General features: G+C 42.4%; 1 protein-coding gene across 9 annotated transcripts in view; it reads right to left on the bottom strand.

Annotated features, from left to right (window-relative positions):
- Positions 1 to 20,477, bottom strand: part of FHOD3 (formin homology 2 domain containing 3) — a 492,532-nt gene that overhangs the window by 198,700 nt on the left and 273,355 nt on the right. For all 9 annotated transcript variants that reach the window (XM_060121093.1, XM_060121091.1, XM_060121090.1 and 6 more), the window contains one exon: positions 14,419 to 14,513. In XM_060121093.1, the coding sequence (XP_059977076.1) occupies positions 14,419 to 14,513 (95 nt within the window). The remainder of the gene's footprint in view (positions 1 to 14,418; positions 14,514 to 20,477) is intronic.

Raw genomic sequence — 20,477 nt, forward strand, 5'->3', positions numbered from 1 at the left:
CTTACAGGCCCTCAAATTCAATATGGCCCAGAGAGGACTCCTGATGGGCACGCATGCTCATTCCATCCCACAGACCACTGCCAGCATGTTCCTTCCACAGCCCCCACCTCAGGACAAGGCCCCGCCATCCACTGAGTGCAAGCGGGAGTCACCCTGCCCTTCCCCCACCCAATCCTACGATGACGCCATCGTCCAGGGCTGTCAGCGGCTGTCCTTGCCCTGACTCCCTCCACATCTCCATCTCCCTGTCCACCATGAGAGCCTCCTAAGTACTTCTGGGCTTGTCACCATGAAGTCCATTCTCCACGTTGCAGCCAGAGTGACCTGGGCACTCTCAACCCTCTATTCGCTCTGCGTCACATTCAGGGTGGAATCCACCCCTGTGGGCTTTACGTCTCTGCCAAGCTCTCTGACCTCATCTCCTGTCACTCTCCCTCTGCCCAGGGAGCTTCCATTAGCCACCTTTCTTTAGTCATGCGACCGTGCGCTTTTCACACACTGAAGCTTGTGCATGACTCAGTCTTCTCATTGGCTATTCCTTAACCAGTCACCAGGCCACAGGACTGGCCTTTCCTTATCCTCCAGGTCTGAGAAATTTCCCCTCATGGGAAGTGGCTTCCTGACTACTTCATCTAAAGGAGCCCCCTGGTCACTCACATCACCCTGTTCTATTTTCTTCACATCCTTTATCATGAACTGAAATCGCTACATACAAGTTTGTTCACCTGATGTTCCTCTGTTGCCCCCAACTAGAGCAGAAGCTACCTGGTGGCGGAGATATTACTTTATTTGACACACAGGAAACAGCGTCTGCCCCGAGGAACTACTGGGTCAGTATTACACACGAAGGGCAGGCCGGCGCGCCCTTTTCACCGAGGTTTGCTCTGCACACCCAACCACTAATGTATGTGTACCCAGCCTTGTATCCCCGACTCCACGCCCCGACAACTTCACGGAGGACAGCCAGCGTATTGGGCTTCTGTCCTCACGGCGACATCCTTATCGCAGTGGCACCTGAGTTCCTGTGAGGGCTTTGAGCTCTTTAGAAGTTTTCAACTTCATAACCTGAGTCCCACATTCTCTGCTCTCCCTGACTGAGAACAGACTAAATTCCAGAGTATTTTTCTCAGCAGCTACAAGGTTGGGGGCAGGAGGGGAAGGCATGGCATGATGAACTGTGCTATCTTTGTACGTTGAGAGCTGAAAAAAATTTCTTCAAGTAAATAAAACAACCCAGCAAGCCCAGGCTTGGCGCCCTCCTCAGTGGGTACACTATTATTATGTGGTTTAAGCCTCCTCAGTGCCTTCGTGGGAAAGAACCTGGCTGCTGCCCAGCCCACTCCCCCATCAGCTGGTCTCAGCAGGACCCCCTTCTGGGCATCTCTGTGGTCACGGGGCCTTGGCCGGCATGGTCCCAGGGACCCACTCTCCCATATGAGGCTCTCTAAGTAAGAAACCACTGACTGTTTTCTCAGGGAGCCTTCTTTCTCTATTAGTCTCAACATGCCTATTCATGTCATCTTCTCCTTTGCAATAAAGGCTCTGTTTAGAGATCTTTTGGCACTGTTATTTTATTTTTTTTAAATCCCTAAACTCTTCTGATTCATGATTTTAGGTCTCTACAAATTTGGCTTCTACTGAGTCTAAGTGGACATTTATTTATGTTTGGAAGACTTACTATGTGAAAGTAATCACAAACATATTAGACAGTTAAACTACTTTAGAAAAAGAGCATCAGCACGTTAATTTTATGGAAATGAATGGTACTAATTGCAAGCATGTCCCAACTAACCATCAAAATACATCCAGCAGGACTCCTCCTGATAAATACCTCACTAACATTACTGCACAGACTTGAAAGTAATAAAAGTACCTGACTTCAAAAGATTTCTACATCAAACCCTTATTTTTCCAGAAATCACTTAATTTGATGCCCTCCAGAACCTGGAAAGCTATCAAAACCCTCCAAAACCTTGGAATAGCCACAGTGGAGGCCACACAGCCATTCCTCCAAGTCCAAACACGCTGCTCATCTCAAAGCTCTTAAAAATCCACACCTGGTGCCACAGCACTTATCCTAAGACACATGCTAACAGGAGCGGCCACTGAGCTTCCCGACCTGCTGAGAAGAGGCAAACCAGAGGCCAGTGATGGGTAAGGAGAGGCAGGCCCACTGTGGCAGCAGGAGCAAGGACCGCAAATGAGGGGGCGGGAACAAGCGGCTCGGATGCCAGCACACACTCCACCGCGTGGCTCAGACACTGAAGACTTCTCAAAGGGCAGTGACACTCCAAGGACATTTCATCTCTGCCTGGTGCTCCTTCATGTTCTAATGAGGGGTTTCATTGCAATGACTCACAGGCTCAAACACCGGCCTATCCATCTAGCACTGAGGGAAAATCAGTAAGAATAGATTCTCATTCCGGTGGAGCATCAATCGCTTGGGAAGACAAAGCAACTGGTCACAAAACAGTTAAACACGGCAACATGGAGTCAGCCTCAGAAGCAGTGGCTCTAAGACCAACCAGATGCTGGGGTGGTAGATTCCCCACATCCAGAGGTTCTGAGTGGCCCTTGCTAAGGCTATTGCAGAAGGAATTCAGAACCCGGATGGGGGTGAACTGGCTGAGCCCATTTAAAGTTCCTCTGAATCCCAAGAGGCTCTGCTTCTTCTTTCAATGTCTTGAGTGCCTTCCAGATGCCCAGCACCAGCGAGGTTCCCTGAGAGAGTCAGGAAGCTGTAGCCCTGCCTTTAAGGAGATGGTCATCCTGCTGTGGAGAGAGGACTCAGAACACCTCCATACCACACAACTGAGAGCATTACCGTGTTAAGGGCCCTCCGAGCCAGGCTGCTGAGAACAGAGAGCGCTTCCCAGAGCAGGGCCCTTGCAGTGGGGAGAAGAGACAGCTGGACAGGCTCAGGGCTGATCCAGCCGCCCTTCGGGGCCTCCATGGTGCAGAAGAGCCGTGTGACAACCTGTGGGTTCCTGCTAACACAAATAAGCCCTCTTTTTTAGGGTTGGAGGAAACACACTGGGGGTCGAGATTCAGCCTTTGGGCTACACATTACCTACTTTTTATATACAGTCGACCCTTGAATAACCCTTTGAATTGCGCAGGTCCACTTATATGCAGATTTTTTTCAAAAGTAAGTACTACAGTATTACATGATCCATGGCTGGTTGAATCCACAGGTGCAGAACAATGGATACAGAGGAACCACAAATACGGAGAGCTGACTAATTCATACGTGGATTTTTGACTCCTAGGAGGGTCTGTGTCCCTAACCTCTGTGTAATTTAAAGGTCAACTATAATTACATTCTAGGAAAAACTAGTACTGTAGTCTATTTTAGCGCTGTCCATTATAATAAATTATGCTTTATATTGCTTTAAAACATGCAACTAAATCACAGTATATGACAGGAATCTGAGACAACCCCTTTGCACAAGGACAGGCACATGCAGGCAGCACTGAACTGTGCTTCTCACAAGTATGAGCCTTACTCTTGGCTGCAGCTGTCATTCTCGCTCTCTGCTCCTACACAGCGTAAAATAGGGGCCATGAGGCTTCAGAGGAACAAGGATGCCTGATGACCCAGGGATGCAGCACTTGTCAGGTCAAGCCTCAGTCAGGGACCGAGCTTCCATGAACAACTGCACGAACAACTCGGGACTCCCGCGTCACCTCCGTGTCGGGAGGCAGGGACTGAGAGTAGGAGGATGGTGTCCACACGGTGCTTGGCTGGATTTTGTTTTTGTTTTTTTTTAATTTTCCGAGTCAACCCACAGGGAGGGCGTGGAGTCAGCCTGTAAAGAACCCGGGTGTCTAGGTTTTGGATAAAATGTAACCACCAGATGTATGGAAAAGAAATAAAAGGCAGCTTCTCAATAATTCTGCACTTAAAAGCAAGCCAGAACTCCCTTCATGTTTTATTGTACTTAGAGAAAACCAACAACTACACTTAGCAGGTCAAATATGCTGTTTATTAGGTAGAAATAAATATTCCCCGAAATCTCCAAATTCCTACTCCTCTTCTAAAATTCAGCAACCATAAAAAGAAAACAATTTCCAAACCTCAGGATTTAAATTACAAAGGGGGTTAGAAAGACATGCTTCATTCTATTTTCATTTTCCACTAAAAAAGGATAAATATGTTATAGAAGGGGATGCTGGTTATTAAAACTGAATTAGAAATTGTAAGGTTAACTGGATCCACAAAGCTTTGCCACTTTGTTTACAAGCTTACCAGAACTAAGAATATACTAAATATTTTAACAACAACAAAAAATTCAAGTGACTTAAGATACTTATCTTTAAGAACTTCTCTTAAACATATACTTAAGCTCAGAATTCCTAAGCGAAAAGCTCAGAATGTGCCCGGAACCTTTTGTAACTGGTTATCAAACAGATACCTTGGACTCCAAATCTTTCCCCTTCTGTGATGTTGTCTGCAAAATGAGGTGGATCTTATCAGAAATAAAGTATGGGCCCAAATATATTCCCTGAGTCCAGAATTCTGAGCTGTGGCTTTCAGGTTTCTTGAGGGAGGGGTGAACACACTAAGGTTGGCACCTCTGCCAGGACAGGAAGTCACCTGCCTCAAACCCTGATGGCCGACCTGTTTATGACCCAGTGCAATGTGCAGAAAGGGAACCAACTTGGTGATTAACGGAGTAGCCAAGTGTGAGGCTGGTAACCCCTTAAGTTTTTACTAGTCAGTGGTAGGAAATCTTACAGAATGTAAAATACAGAAGACTGTTCAAAAATAATTCAAATAAATGTCAAAATAGTAAATAATGCTACAAATGAACATGTTCTATTGAGATAAAATTCTAGGGTTTAGCTGGAGGTTTCTTAAAGAATAATGACTAAAAGTGGACAAGACCAGAAAACATCCACTGTGCTAACTTCCCCTTAGGAGACTCAGTGTAACTATGAAGAGTTAGTTGGTAACAGGTAACATAAATCCACTGTTGTTAACTAAGCACTACCGGAAACCCTGCACTGAAATACTGCCTGAAGGAACACCTTGATAGTATCTGATGAAGGGGGGAATCAACCAGGGTGGGGACTTTTCCCATGAGTGATATCTCCACCTTCAGATGCAAAATCTCCTGGTCTAGGAGGCTATGTGACTTGTCACGCAGCTAATTTCTGGAGGAAGTCAAAGAAAAACCAGGCCTATCTGATTCTTTCTACCATACTATAGGGAACCCCATCCTTCCCTCTGGTGCAAAAACATAAGCCTTGGGGAAATGTGACACATATCCTTCTCCAAGGAATAATCAAAGTTAAAGAACTTTCTTATATAAATAGCTAGCTCTGGAAACATGACAGTGGACAACAAGCAAACCTCAGGAATGGTGAATGTGCTACTGGCAAGAATTCGGCCGTCAGCTCACATCTCCTTGGATGGGTGGAGAAGGTGGGCAGGTGAGTGCTGGCAGGTGGAGAGAGGCTGCGGGGATGCGGGTGAGCGGTGCTGGCAAAGGCAGACCTGAGCTTGTAGGGCTATTCCCAGGGCGGCTCCAGGAAGCCTATGCTTCTCCCAGTCCTCCTGTCCACCCAACTCTCTAAGAACATCTCTTCCTAAGGAACGGCACATCGGCTACCGTGGGGTTTTTACATCACCCCAGATGTCTTCCATATTAGAACCACCCATTCTTACTCTCTCCAGCAGCTAGAACACAGCTGCTAGTCCTTGGCCACATGTCCTAAAAGGGCAGAAGAGTCAAAATCCCACCCCTGCTCCTGTGTCTCCCATTTACGTTCACAGGGGAACTTGTCTGTGTAAAATAGTAAGCTGCCGTTCTGGTTTATCGGTAAGCCTCTGGAGAGCTGTGGTTCCTTCCACATATCGGCTCCCTGAAGTAGATCATCTCAGAGCGGATTGAAGAAGCTGCTGTTCCACCTTTGTGGCTGGAGACTCATCCTGGACCACGGGGTCCCCTCAACCTGCTGGCTCGTTTAAGGTCTGGCTTGAACCTCTGGCCTCTCCCTCTTCCCAAACAATGACTAGTAAAACTTCCTTTTTTTTCCCTTCCACTGAGATTATCTGCATATGGGGGCATCCAAGAGATCAAATCAGTGAGAATTAGTTTTCTGGGTGTATGGAGCCAAATAACCAGCAAAAGAGCAATAGTTATAAAGGGGAGGCTGGCTCTTTGCACCCATAATATCTCTGATACACATATTACTTGAACCTGCCATTACAACTTGTGGAATTTAAAAAACCTTACCTAATGAAATATTGATAAACATGGAAAAAACTGAAATACAACCTCATTCACTAAACGTGTTTTCGTGAAGACACAAAGAAGCTCTATAGTGCATAATTAGAAACAATTTGATTTTACAAAATGAGAAAAATCAAATAAATTATAGTACACTTGTATGATTAAATATTACATAGACATGTTTTGAAATGCCATAAAAATACAGGAAAATGCTTATAATATATTTAGAGTTAACTATGTAAGAACATTTCAAAGAAAAAGAGTAGAAAGAAATGTACAAAGTTAACAATCTTTATATCTATATAGTAGCATTTCAGGTGATTTTTACTTTTTTTTTGGTATTTCTAAAGTCTTATACAAAGAGAATATATTACTCTTATTATCATAAAAAAATCAGTAAAAGTTTTTAAAGGTTATTTTTTAATATCAAGATTTCATATTACACCAATAAACTTTAGCTATTTTTTCTTCAATCTGTTATCATTAACTGTATCATGAAATTAGTTTTAATCCAATTTTCTATTAATAAAATACATATTAATTCAAGTAATTTGGAAAGATTAAACACAAAAATCTGATAGAATTCATTGCCTGAGTAGCTCTCATGGTATTTTATTTATTGTGTTTTTAAATATACAAAATTGAACCTCTGGCTCCTCCTCAGAAAGCTACAAAGAGTGTTGCTCCAAACCTAACAAGAAAAAAGGCCAAATAATCATTAAAATCAACTTTTCTTGAATCCACTAGAGAGATGGGATTTCAGGGCAACCAAATAGCATGAAAGCTAAAAAGGAACAGTTTTCCTTCCACCAAGAAAAGGTGGGACACAGCAATGGCCCATATAAGTAGAGCAGAGTAGGAAGACGGAGCCACCATGCCGAGAAGCAAGTCAAACTCAGATCATAGTTGCAGCAAATGGCCAAGGATAGACTATCATAAGAGTATGGTACCCCTGGGAGCTACAGACACAGAGGGATTCAGCATCCACTCACAGCCGCTGTCCAATGACCTCCACGGCACCACGAGGAAGATCGGGCAGGGATGGAGACCTAAGAAAGTCTCCCCGTGGTGCAGGCTGGGGGATGCACAAGCAGATAACGAGAACGACAGCAACCACCCCATAGGAGGAGGGGAGCAGCTACCACACCACCTGGACAGGCAGGAAACTACACCCTGAGCCTCTCCTCTATGAGACAAAAGCCGTAAGCCGCAGGGAAGGACAGCAAATCTTGTTGCCCCTGACGCACAGGGGGCGTAGGAGAAGGGAGAAGAATAAGACTCTGTGCTGCTGCGGCAGGAGCAGGAAACCATCCTCAGCACAGAAGTTCAGAGGTCCCCTACTACCGAGGGAGGTACAGGATCACTGAGGTAGTCCCCGCCCCGCACCCCGCCACCAAGACCCAGGCACACTGACCCTTCTGAAGACCAACGTCGAAAACAAAGATGATGGAGAAAGCCCGGTCCAGGAAGTGTCACTGGTGCTTGTCGCTAGCAGAGGGACAGGAGCATGGAGGGAGACCCCCTCTGAGGCTCAGACGCATAAAAAGGTCTCAAGCTGACAGTGAAAAAAGGAACTTTGAGAAAAACCCTTTGGCAAACCAGTCCTCACCTCAAGCACAAGATAATGCCTTAAGGAACTTGAAAACTGGTGGTGCAGGAACATACCAGAGCAACAGCAAAACCCAAACCCTGCTCCCCTCGAGAGCAGACTGACAACCTCTCAAATAGCCTAGCGTTAGAGACTTGCCCATTTATAGGCATAAATACTACCTACCGCAGTCTATACTGTCCTATACATGATACCAAGCTTTCAACCAAAAATTACAAGACGTACAAAAAAGCAGGAAAGCTCCAACTCCCCACCCCTGCTATCAAGAAATGAAGCCATCAACCGAACCAGACTTAGACTTGACTCAACACTGGAACTATAAAATTCACAATGATTGAGACGTTAAAAACTAGTGGAAAAGGTACACAACTTGCATGAGCAGATGATATATTTCAGTAGAGAGAAACTAGAAGAAAGACTCCAATGGAAATGCTGGAAATAAGCATTAAAGGAGATGAAGACTGTGTTCAGAAGTTCATCAGGAAGACTCAACACAGAGGAGCACAGAATCAGTGTCCTTGATGATAAGTCAGTAGAAACTGCCCAAATGAAACACAGAAGACAAAAGAGTGAATAGAAGTTTTACCCATGCAAGACATATTTTGGACGAATGTGTCATGAGCACTTAGAAAAGAGAGGGAAACAGCCGGGACCAGCAGTTTCCAGGCGAACAGGTCCTGGCAAGCTGAGTGCATCTTTTTTTTTTTAAACAGGAGGTGGTAGACAAGTGAAAAAGAGTTTTTAACTCACAATACTGAGCACTTAGGTGCAGGTACAATGCTCAGTGTTTTGCATATTCTTCATTATTATTATCCTCATTTTATAGATTATTATCTCCATTTTATAGGAAAAAAATAATAATCTACCCAAAGGATCACACAGGTTGTCTGACGCTAAAGCTCTTACCCTTACCCTTGTAAACTCAATGAAGAAACGAGGCTGGATGATCATAGAGTTAGATGCCTTCCCACTAATTGCACTAAAATGGCCCCAATGCCCTAGCTGATCAGTGCTGACCTGCAGGCTGCACTGCCTTACACATTCCTTGCCTCTGTCGACATTTTGGTCAATGACACAGAAACTCTGCTTATTCAATTTACGTTAAATAAAAGTAAGATTAAGAGTTAATGTGATGAATGGGCAAAGTTCAAAAGTATATTGAGGCTGGAACTCTGGCCTGAAATCAATGGGAAAAAATGCAAAGTTCTGCACTTAGGTGTAAAACGATCACAGAGATGCAGAATGGAAGAAACTGGCAAACGTGGATGAGTGGGGGGAAAAAAAAAAAAAAACCTGGGAGGTATAGTGAACTACCAGTTTGATTTGGGCCAGCACCCAGGGCTGCTGCTGAAATCAGAGGTAAGATTTGTAGAAGGGTGACATCGTATCCCAGGAGCCTACCGTATTACTATTCTTTGTACTGGGTAGACAGAAAAATTAGTAACCCATACGATGAGGATTTGCAAACTACATCCCCAAGGACTATCTGTGGAAACCATCGAGTTTAGTTTGGACAGGGTGGCATGATAACTGCCTTTAAAAACTCAAAGAGCATCCACGGGGAAGTGAGTGTGTGTTGTCCAAGAAAGCAGTGCACAGCGTTTGGTTAATTACAGAGAGGCCGAGGTGGGTCCCAATAAGGAAGGCTTTCCCTCAATTCCAGTGTCTATTAATGGCTCTTGGGGGGAAATGGCACTCTCTCTGCCGGAGTATCAGGAATGTGGCTGGTGAATGTCAGGAACACCTTGAACAAGACTTTGCCATCTCTTCAAGGCTAGGATCCTATTTTATATTATGTAACTCAAAAAGCACTTCAGTGAATCTTCAGATAATTCTGCTGAGTGAAAAAAAAGCCAGCTCCAAAAGGTTACATGCTGTGCACACTACCATTTATATAACACTCTTGAAATCACAAAAGTGTAGAAATGAAGAACAGATGAATGGTTGCCAGGGATGTAGGTGGGGGTGGGAATAGGAGGGAAGTGATATTAGGGCTCCTGCTGGTAATGGATATATTCTGTCTTTTGATTGTACCAAAATATCAATCTCCTGATTTGAGATATTGTAGTACAGTATTACACGATGTTACGTTTGGAGAAAACTGGGTGAAGATTACACAGGATCTCTATGTATTATTTCTAACAATTATATGTGAATCTACAGTTATCAATTATCTCAAAATAAAAAGTTTAACCAAAAAAAAAATTAAAAAGCGCTTCAGATCTCACCCACGTGTAGGTCATCTCAGTGGATCACACTGGCAGTGACATGCCAATGACCATGACCAAAGGGCTCACGGAAGGTCCTCTCCTCCACAACGAGGCAGCACTTCCCGGAGCACCTGGCACCCTGGACACACCTGCTTAGCTCTCCTGGGAGACACTGCCTTCATCTCACAACCAGTATGCCAAAGTTTTCCTGCTAATGAACCCCAATATCCAACTTTTCTACTCCTGCCAGAGGCAATGATGTATTTCTAGCTGCCCAGATTCAAAACTATGACCCTAGCTTTGATTCTTGATTTTGTTTTTCTACATGCAGGAACCCAATCCTAGGAAGCTATTCCTCAAAATGTCTCCAAATTTTCATCATTCCGTTTCTGCTGTGATTCTTAGCCAGGCCTCACCTCAGAGATTTGATACTGTGCTAGCCCCCCAGCTTCCCATCCCTGTCAATTTCTCCCCAACCCACCCACCTCCAACCTACACACTGCACCGTTATTTCTCATCATTCTACCATCCTAATGAAACTTTGAGCAGTGTTCCCAGTGTGTGTAGGGGGTGGGTGGGGGGGTAGGGAGAAGAGGGAGCATGGCTCTCTAAGGTGTGTAAGAGAGAGAGAGAGAGAGAGAGAGAGAGAGAGTGTGTGTGTGTGTGTGTGTGTGTGTGTGTGTGTGTGTGTGAAAGGGGGCTGTGGCCAGAGCTCCCCTAGACTCAGGTTTAGCAACTAGGCTACATGGGAGTCGGGACACAGGGCCATCCCCACACAGTACAGAGAAAGTCTGGAGATCTGTGACCAGCAACCTCGGGCACAGCTGGAAGAATGAGCTTCAGTGGGGCAGACAGAAAAATGCAGAAATAGCAACACAGAATGGGCGGATTTCATGATGACATCAGGAGGTCATGAAACCCACAAGGAGGTGGACAACCCCTGCGGCCTCCCCCATGGCCAGAAGGGGATCCATACGGATACAGAGAGGCAGACTCTGCGTGAGGATGACGAAAGGCTATGCTGTACAAGCTGAATCACCTTACCCCAATTCATGAGACTTCCAGACACACTAAAAGAAAAAATCCATACTGTGTGGAAAGCCATGGGTTGAGCATCTGCTTCTTACCTCTGACTGGGAAGTTTAAAGATGGATTTTTGTAAATGGAATGAAACATGTTATTGAAAACACTTTTTCTTTCTTCTAAAAAGTAATTATTTAGCTGCAAATGTAACATTTTCTCCTCTGTCTGTAAGACTCAAATATCTGCAAATATTGCATAATGGCCCTCTGGCAGACTCACATCTTGTTGCCTTTCATGGAAGGAAAATGAAGAATTATGAAAATAGAATGACAAGGTTTCTCTAACCCAGGATTCCATTATCAACTCTGTGCCTGTTTAAGGTGAAAACAACAGGACCTCATGGTTTCTGTTCTTTAGGTTCCGAGAAATCTTCATCAAAAGAAAACACTAGGACCCCTGGCTTTCCTGATTTCTTAATTTAATTTGAACCAGGAAAACCACTGTGGCTGTACTGACCAATCTGAATGTTGAAGGAGGGGCCCGAGGCTTCCTTCTCAAAACCTAAGGGTTTCATGCTGGTGCATCCAATCGTCTTTGCAGATTCCTCACTGTCCAGTCATGGGGGCGAGGGGGAGTGTTGAGACCACCATACTTGTTTTGTAAAGACAAGTGATCTCATTAGAACTGCACTGAAGATAAACTCGGTGGCTGCTACCACTGCTGACTTTCAGCCACTAGCCTGGAACCGAGCACCCCCTGCAGGGCCAGGCGTGGACACGGGCTGCGAGCATCACCCACCGTCCCCTTTCTAACAACGCCATAAGCTCCAAGGCTTAGGCTGACCCTTGACTCTATTTTCTTTTCCTCAGGGTGACTGGCCTGGTATTGAACACAAGAGCTGGAGACTATTGTGGACCTTCCTTCTGGAAAATGAACGATGGAGAAAGAAACCAGCACTGATCTGATGCTGATGCCCCAAGTGGCTGGGGAAGAGGCTGGTGTCCCAGGTGGCTGGGGAGGGGGCTGGGGAGACAGAGGCCCCGTGGAGAGATGCCCAAGGTCCCAAACGCTGTGTGTGCTACACAGGGAAAGAAGTGGGGGAAGCATAATTCCTACAAACTCATTCTTAAGGGCTTTTAATTTTGTGATTTCTCCATGGTATTTAGAAGTCAGTAAGGATGTCCCTGTGCATTCCTTTTCCTTGCAGAATGATTCCAAAGAAAAACTGACAGGATGCTGTTGCGACACTGAAGGCTCTGAGCCTTCCTCCCATCTACTGAGCGGACAGAGGCACTTCTGTTAGGCCCATTTCCTTTTTCTCATCTCCTCTTTTTCTTCCTAGTCCATGGTCTCTCCTCTCACCCTTTCCCCTCTCTCTCTTCTCTTCTTCCTGCCTTTGCCATCCTCTCTCCCCTCCCGCTCCCACCACCGGGACCTTGCCCTCCCTCTACTCCCTTCCTGGTGATGAGCTAAAAGGTTGTCACTTTTCCTATCACAAGCACAGCTGCTAGGTTTTATTCCCTTTTGGAAATAGGGCTGCTTGTTGGCGTTTTATGATGACCATAATAAAGTCAGTTTTTATTGCAAACTCTCCCATCTCCCTAGCTTTTGGGGTCCTCGAGGCCATGCAGAGAGCACAGGGGAGGGAGCAGCTTCCAAATGAACATGAAGGTTAGGGAAGGCTCCCAGCAGAAGGACAGAAAAATCAGAAAACGCTGAAACAGGATATGAGATACACATCATCCCTCAGCCTGGCTAAATCAGCCTATTAGGCCCGGAATTCCACTCAGCTTGCAAGGTCACCTACAGCAGTTTGTAAATAGAGCCATATCCATTTTCCATAGAAAACAGAGCCAAATTTTTAAAAAGAAGAACAGATTTTCAGTCTCCTAAGAGAAACCATGGCTGTTTCTATTATAAGACGGGACTGGGGGGATTCTATCATCAATAATACTGGGAAAAGGAAAATTGAGAGGAAGATGTAAGGGCAACCAAGGACCTGGGACCCAGTGGGCATTGCACACCGAAGCCATCCAGAGGGGAAAGGCCCTCCCACCCACACAAGGGCACCATCACCAAGTCTGGAAGGAAGATACAGCCTCAACTAGATCTATTCTTGTCATAAAGTCAAATCAAGGCTGAGTGCTCCTGACATACAGCAGGGTCCTCAGGAAGCAGGTACTTAGAGAAGCGAGGCCAAGGGATGTGACTCATTGCTTAAGAGCATGGCACTGGTGCCTGCCAGCCTTAGCAGCCTCGCCTAACTGGGGGTGGCAGTGAACATAGGGATGGGAAGCCTGGGATGACCACAGGTTCTGCAGGGACCCCTGGGAAGCTATGTTGATTCTGTGACCGAAGTCAGGCTGAAATTCCCCACCCAGGCCCTCGATGCCCTCCCTGCCTGACCCCATTGCCTCCTCTAGTCACCGTGGTCTCTGCTATGGTGCCTCACCCCACAAGCTGACCATACTTCAGCCTGGGTTCAGTAGCATCTGCTCAGGACAGGATCCCTTCTTACTTCCTCCAAATCCACGCCGCCCCGCCCCCAGCCAGGTACCTCCCGGTCCCACCTGAATCCAGAGAAGACCACACCAGAGCCTCACTCAACTTCCAGCACCCCTTAGGTACCAGAGTGGATCTTCCTCCTTAAGGCAGCACCCCCAGAGTGTGGGCACTCACAGCCGAGGCACGGCCAGCCAGACGTAGGCCAAGACCCGTGGGGGAAATTAGATAGATTCTCATAACCAAGCACTATTTCCTCAACTACAAAATGGGGATGGCATTATTTACCTTAGAGCGGTCTTAGGTGGATTAAAGGTGATAATGCTTGAAAAGTACCTACTATGGTGCCTGGTGCCTAGGTAAATTGTTAATAAATGTTGGTCACTTTTATAATTGATGGCAGAGTTGAAAGGCAATCTCAAATTCATTCATCTATATATAGGAATATGCATATACATATGTATAACATATAAGTATGTACTTAAGTAACTGAAAGTATTAAACATGAAATACTGTGGGTAATATTAATACTCTATCCATGGCATAATGTTTTAATTAAACATTAAGAACCAGAGGTGCCAAAAGCATTTGATTAATGCTTAAAAGGAAAAAATAAAAATACATTAAAAATTCGTAAGCTCTTTGCAATTTTGAGTTGTTTTTTTTTTTTTTTTAAATCTATAAAACAGTAGTCCTTATTTGTACTGTGACAGGGCAGGAACAAAGCTGAACAGGACTTCTTTCTGCAAAACCATCTCAGAGAGGGTAACAGGGTAAAAAGACAGGTGTATAACATGCAAACTGAATAAAATGTTCAATCATAACCTCCTCTTACCTTTGACCCAATGAGCGTGTACAGCCACTGAATGGTTTCATTGTGGTTTATTACTCCATTCATCCCATCCACATACAACATAATCTGGCCCAAAGCTACAGAAGAGAAGAGAAAAAGAAGCAAGGAGACATTATGGTTTATATGTAAATATAAGCTCCAATGATCATAATGTCAAGTGAGATTTTCACACTTTAAGTACACTGTATGTTAAGAAGCAAATCTGCAGAGAATCCCTGAGCTCTGAAATTAGCGCAATCTCATTGCAGAAAGTGTTGATCACTCCAGAAGAAATAAGGGTTATCCTGGTGTCTGGAAGATGCAATTAAGGCCCCAAAGCCAGTGATTGTTGTTTCTCTGTGCCTTGATGTATAAATGCATGTTTTTACGTTTCTATATCTGTATGGAGTCTCAGACGAGGCAGAGATATCCATGAGATGGTGTCTGGGTCATGGCCTCCCGCTGGGGCCAAGAGGGTGCATGAAGTTTCTAAAAACAACTTGTCTGGTGCCCCAGCCTATGGTCAGGCAGGTCCCTGACACTATGGAACTATTTTGAGCCAATACAATTTGAACCCTTAAGATAAGGAATAAATATGTATTTAAATATTATTTGTAATCCTTTTAAAGACATTCAGGTTTTAAAATGTCAGAAATCATGAACAGAGGGTGGGGGTGGGAAGGGGGAATGGGGAGGTTAGTGTTTAATGGGGACGGAGTTTCAGCTTAGGAAGGTGAAAAATTCTGGAGATGGTGAGAGTTGAAAAACAATGTGAATGTACTTAGTGCCACTGAATACATTTAAATATGGTTAAAATAGTATGTTTTATATTATGTGACTTTTACTGCAATAAAAAAATTTTAAAAAATCATAAAAAAATTGTCGATACCAAGTCCTAAATTCTTAGTTAAGAAAAATATAGTCACCACAGATTGTTATTATTCACCAAAAAACCCCAAAACAAAACCAAAAAAAAAGCCACATTATTACTTTTAAAATTATATATATAAACTCTATTTTTTCAGTTCCCTTGGTATCAAAATAATTTGGATTCTAGAATACGAACAAACAGGAGTTACATACTCTTAAGTAAATAGGCTTCCTTGAATCAGGTCTGACCTCCTATCTTACTGCAGCCATAATTAATTGGCATGGCATTGGCATTTTTTGGTAACACTTTTTTTTCTGGTAATATTAGGATATCTTATTTTAGAAAACTGACAACAAGAGGTGTAAAATGAAAATAATTCATAATCTCATAGTTTAAAGAATTATTCTTAACATGTTGACATGTTTTCTTACATTCCTTCTTTTATGCGTTACACACACACATACACACAACTTTATATGTAGGTCGTGGGAACAGTCCAGATAAAATGGTGATGATTGAAAAGAGCAAAGCACAAAATAGTGAGTGTACACTAATTCCAAGCATACAAATACATGTGTTATGTTAGAAAACTCACTATTATACTATCCAACAAAAGATCAAATGACAAAACCACAGCACCATTCTGAGAAAAAGTATGCTCCTAAATATGTAAAAACTCAAAAATTTTTTTGGATTTATTTTATTTATTTATTTTTTAACATCTTTATTGGAGTATAACTGCTTTACAATGGTGTGTTAGTTTCTGCTGTGTAACAAAGTGAATCAGCTATACATAAACATATATCTCCATATCTCCTCTCTCTTGCGTCTCCCTCCCACCCTCCCTATCCCACCCCTCTAGGTGGACACAAAGCACAGAGCTGATCTCCCTATGCTACGTGGCTGCTTCCCACTAGCTATCCATTTTACATTTGGTAGTGTATATATGTCCATGCCACTCTCTCACTTTGTCCCAGCTTACCCTTCCCCCTCCCCGTGTCCTCAAGTCCATTCTCTGTGTCTGCATCTTTATTCCTGTCCTGCCCTTAGGTCCTTCAGAACCATTTTTTTTTTTTTTTAGATTCCATATATTTGTGTTAGCATACGGTACTTGTTTTTCTCTTTCTGACTTACTTCACTCTGTATGACAGTCTCTAGGTCCATCCACCACACTACAAATAGCTCAATTTCGTTTCTTTTTATGGCTGAGTAATATTCCATTGTATATATGTGCCACATCTTCTTTATCCATTCATCTGTCGATGGATATTTAGGTTGGTTCCACCTGCTGGCTATTGTAAATAGTGCTGCTATGAACATTAGGGTACATGTATCTTTTTGAATTATGGTTTTCTCAGGGTATATGCCCAGCGGTAGGATTACTGAGTCATAAGGTAGTTCTAGTTTTAGTTTTTAAGGAACCTCCATACTGTTCTCCATAGTGGCTGTATCAATTTACATTCCCACCAACAGTGGAAGACGGTTCCCTTTTCTCCACACCCTCCCTAGCATTTATTGTTTGTAGATTTTTTGATGATGGCCATTCTGACTGGTGTGAGGTGATACCTCATCATAGATTTGATTTGCATTTCTCTAATGATTAGTGATGTTGAGCATCCTTATATGTGTTTGTTGGCCATCTGCATTATCTTCTTTGGAGAACTGTCTGTTTAGATCTTCTTCCCATTTTTGGATTTGGTTGCTTTTTTGATATTGAGCTGTATGAGCTGACTGTATGTTTTGGAGATTAATCCTTTGTCCGTTGATTCATTTGCAAATATTTTCTCCCATTCTGAGGGTTGTCTTTTTGTCTTGTTTATGGTTTCCTTTGCGGTGCAAAGCTTTTAAGTTTCATTAGGTCCCCTTTGTTTACTTTTGGTTTCATTTCCGTTTCTCTAGTAGGTGGGTCAAAAAGGAGCTTGCTGTGATATATGTCATAGAGTGTTCTGCCTATGTTTTCCTCTAAGAGTTTTATATTGTCTGGCCTTACATTTAGGTCTTTAATCCATTCTGAATTTATTTTTCTGTATGGTATTAGAGCGTGTTCTCATTTCATTCTTTTACATGTAGCTGTCCAGTTTTCCCAGCACCACTTATTGAAGAGGCTGTCTTTTCTCCACTGTATATTCTTGCCTCCTTTATCAAAGATAAGGTGACCATATGTGCGTGGGTTTATCTCTGGGCTTTCTATCCTGTTCCATTGATCTATATTTCTGTTTTTGTGCCAGTACCATACTGTCTTGATTACTGTAGCTCTGTAGTATAGTCTGAAGTCAGGGAGCCTGATACCTCCAGCTCTGTTTTTCTTTCTTAAGATCGCTTTCGCTATTCGGGGTCTTATGTGTTTCCATACTATTTGTGAAATTTTTTGCTCTAGTTCTGTGAAAAATGCCATTGGTAGTTTGATAGGGATTGCATGGAATCTGTAGATTGCTTTGGGTAGTATAGTCATTTTCACAACATTGATTCTTCCAATACAAGAACATGGTATATGTCTCCATCTGTTGGTATCATCTTTAATTTCTTTCATCAGTGTCATATAGTTTTCTGCATACAGGTTTTTTGTCTCCTTAGGTAGGTTTATTCCTAGGTATTTTATTCTTTTTGTTGCAATGGTAAATGGGAGTGTTTCCTTAATTTCTCTTTCAGATTTTTCATCATTAGTGTACAGGAATGCAAGAGATTTCTGTGCATTAATTTTATTTCCTGCTACTTTAGCAGATTATTTGATTAGTTCTAGTAGTTTTTTGGTAGCATCTTTGAGATTCTCTATGTAAAATATCAAGTCATCTGCAAACAGTGACAGTTTTACTTCCTCTTTTCTGGTTTGGATTCCTTTTATTTCTTTTTCTTCTCTGATTACTGTGCTACAACTTCCAAAACTATGTTGAATAATAGTGGTGAGAGTGGGCAGCCTTGTCTTGTTCCTGACCTTAGTGGAAATGGTTTCAGTTTTTCACCACTGAGAACGATGTTGGCTGTGGGTTTATCATATATTTTATTATGTTGGGGTAAGTTCCCTCTATGCCTACTTTCTGGAGAGTTTTTGTCATAAATGGGTGTTGAATTTTGTTGAAAGCTTTTTCTGCATCTATTGAGATGATCATATGGTTTTTCTCCTTCAATTTGTTAATATGGTTTATCACATTGATTGATATGCGTATATTGAAGAATCCTTGCATTCCTGGAATAAACCCCACTTGATCATGGGGTATGATCCTTTTAATGTGCTGTTGGATTCTATTTGCTAGTATTTTGTTGAGGATTTTTGCTTCTATGTTCATCAGTGATATTGGTCTATAGTTTTCTTTTTTTTGTGACATCTTTGTCTGGTTTTGGTATCAGGGTGATGGTGGCCTCGTAGAATGAGTTTGGGAGTGTTCCTCCCTCTGCTATATTTTAGAAGTAAAAACTCAAAATTTTAAACACTTAATTTAACATATCCTTGTCACAATAAACTGTACATTTTTGAAAATAACAGTTTCATATTCTATTTAGTGGTGAAACACTGGAGATACTCCTATTAAAATCAGAAAAAATTTTAAAATGATGCCCATTAATCTCATGATTATTTAGTACCATGCTACAGACTTTCAAGCAAATTTAACAAGACATGAAAAACAATTAAAGGTAGGATGTTTAGAAATGAATACATAATACTGTCATTATTGCAAGAAATATTATAGACCCAATAAAAAACTCATCTACAGAATTTATAATGAAGAGATCACAATTATAACCACTTTCTCATCTTAATGAGAAATAAGTATGTAACATACAAAGGAAATTAAAGTTTGATATAAAAATATAATACTAGATAAATGATATGACAGCATATATGATAAAGGCTTAAATGATTTATTGTATAAACAATTCATACAAGTTGATAAGAAAATACTAAATGCCAATAGAGAAAAACTAAAAGCATTTCATAAGAAAGATGACAAGCTGGTTTACAATAACAAAGTTGTTCATTCTTACTATAATAAAAATGCAAATTAAAACAATAATGAGATAGAATTTTCACTTGAATCATGAAAGATATTTTTTAAAGAAATGATTAGGTTATCAATTGCTGGAGAGGTTAAACCAGTAACTTCATACATTCCTGGTGGTGGGGCAAGTTGGTACAAGTCCTATAATAAGGCTATTTAATGCTGTAGTTGTTTTAAAAATAGTTACCATTTAGTGTCTACCATGTCCGAAGTCCTGAGGGTGGGACTTTATACGTGTTATTAATACAACAGCCCTGCTGTGAGGCAGGTATTATAACTCCCGTCTGACAGAGGGAAAAACTGAAGCTCTGAAAAGTAAAGGAATGTGCCCCCAAATCCCATCACTACCAAGTGGCGGAGTCCACCTCCAGCCAGGGCAGGCGGGCTCCTCCATGTCTGTACTCAGAGCCTGGAAGTCCTCTCTAGGCGCTTCCCAAGCCAATGTGATTTCGGGAATCTATCCTAAGGAAATAACCCTAAGTTAAAGGGGGAAAAAAAAGGATGAAGCAAAGATACTCACTGGAGTGTCATCTATAACATCAAACTATCAACTGAAATCTAAATATGTATCAGATCTAGAACTCAGCATACACAGCAATTTATCAAAGCTATGTCCTAACCTGTGAACCGTTTCTGATAAAATAATTAAAAAGTAGAAACTTATAACGATTATGTAATTCAGTAAAACACTAAAATCTCAAGCACAGAAGGAAAGGGAAACCCATGACATATTAAGCACTATGATTGGTTATATGTTCTTTGGATGTATTTTTTTCTACTTTTCCCTGATTTTCATTATGAGCATCTATTAATTTTATAATTGGGAAGTAAAGAAATATACAAAAAGGAACCAAATAAGACTGTATAATGTAAAGTGTTAGGTGCTTCTCTTGGTTTTTAGAATTTTTTACTAGCCCATCCCTCTTGGCATACCCCTCCCTCCTTCAGAAAGATATAGCACCCACTTCATGAAAGAGTTCTGAGAATTCAGCACATTCTGCCCATTTTTCCCTTTCCCTTTTTCTTTCCTCCTCTCCCTTCCAAAACAAACTTGCAAATCTCCAGGGAAGAGGACTTTGTACCACAGTCCTTTTCCCATTCAAGTTCCACTGCTGAGGAAGCAAATCCAAGGCAGATTTAGCCTCTTCTAAATCAGCAAAATGGCACAGGGAAGTCAATGTAGACTGTTCAGCCTC

Source organism: Lagenorhynchus albirostris, chromosome 14 (assembly GCF_949774975.1).
Source record: "Lagenorhynchus albirostris chromosome 14, mLagAlb1.1, whole genome shotgun sequence".
Lineage (NCBI taxonomy): Eukaryota > Metazoa > Chordata > Mammalia > Artiodactyla > Delphinidae > Lagenorhynchus > Lagenorhynchus albirostris.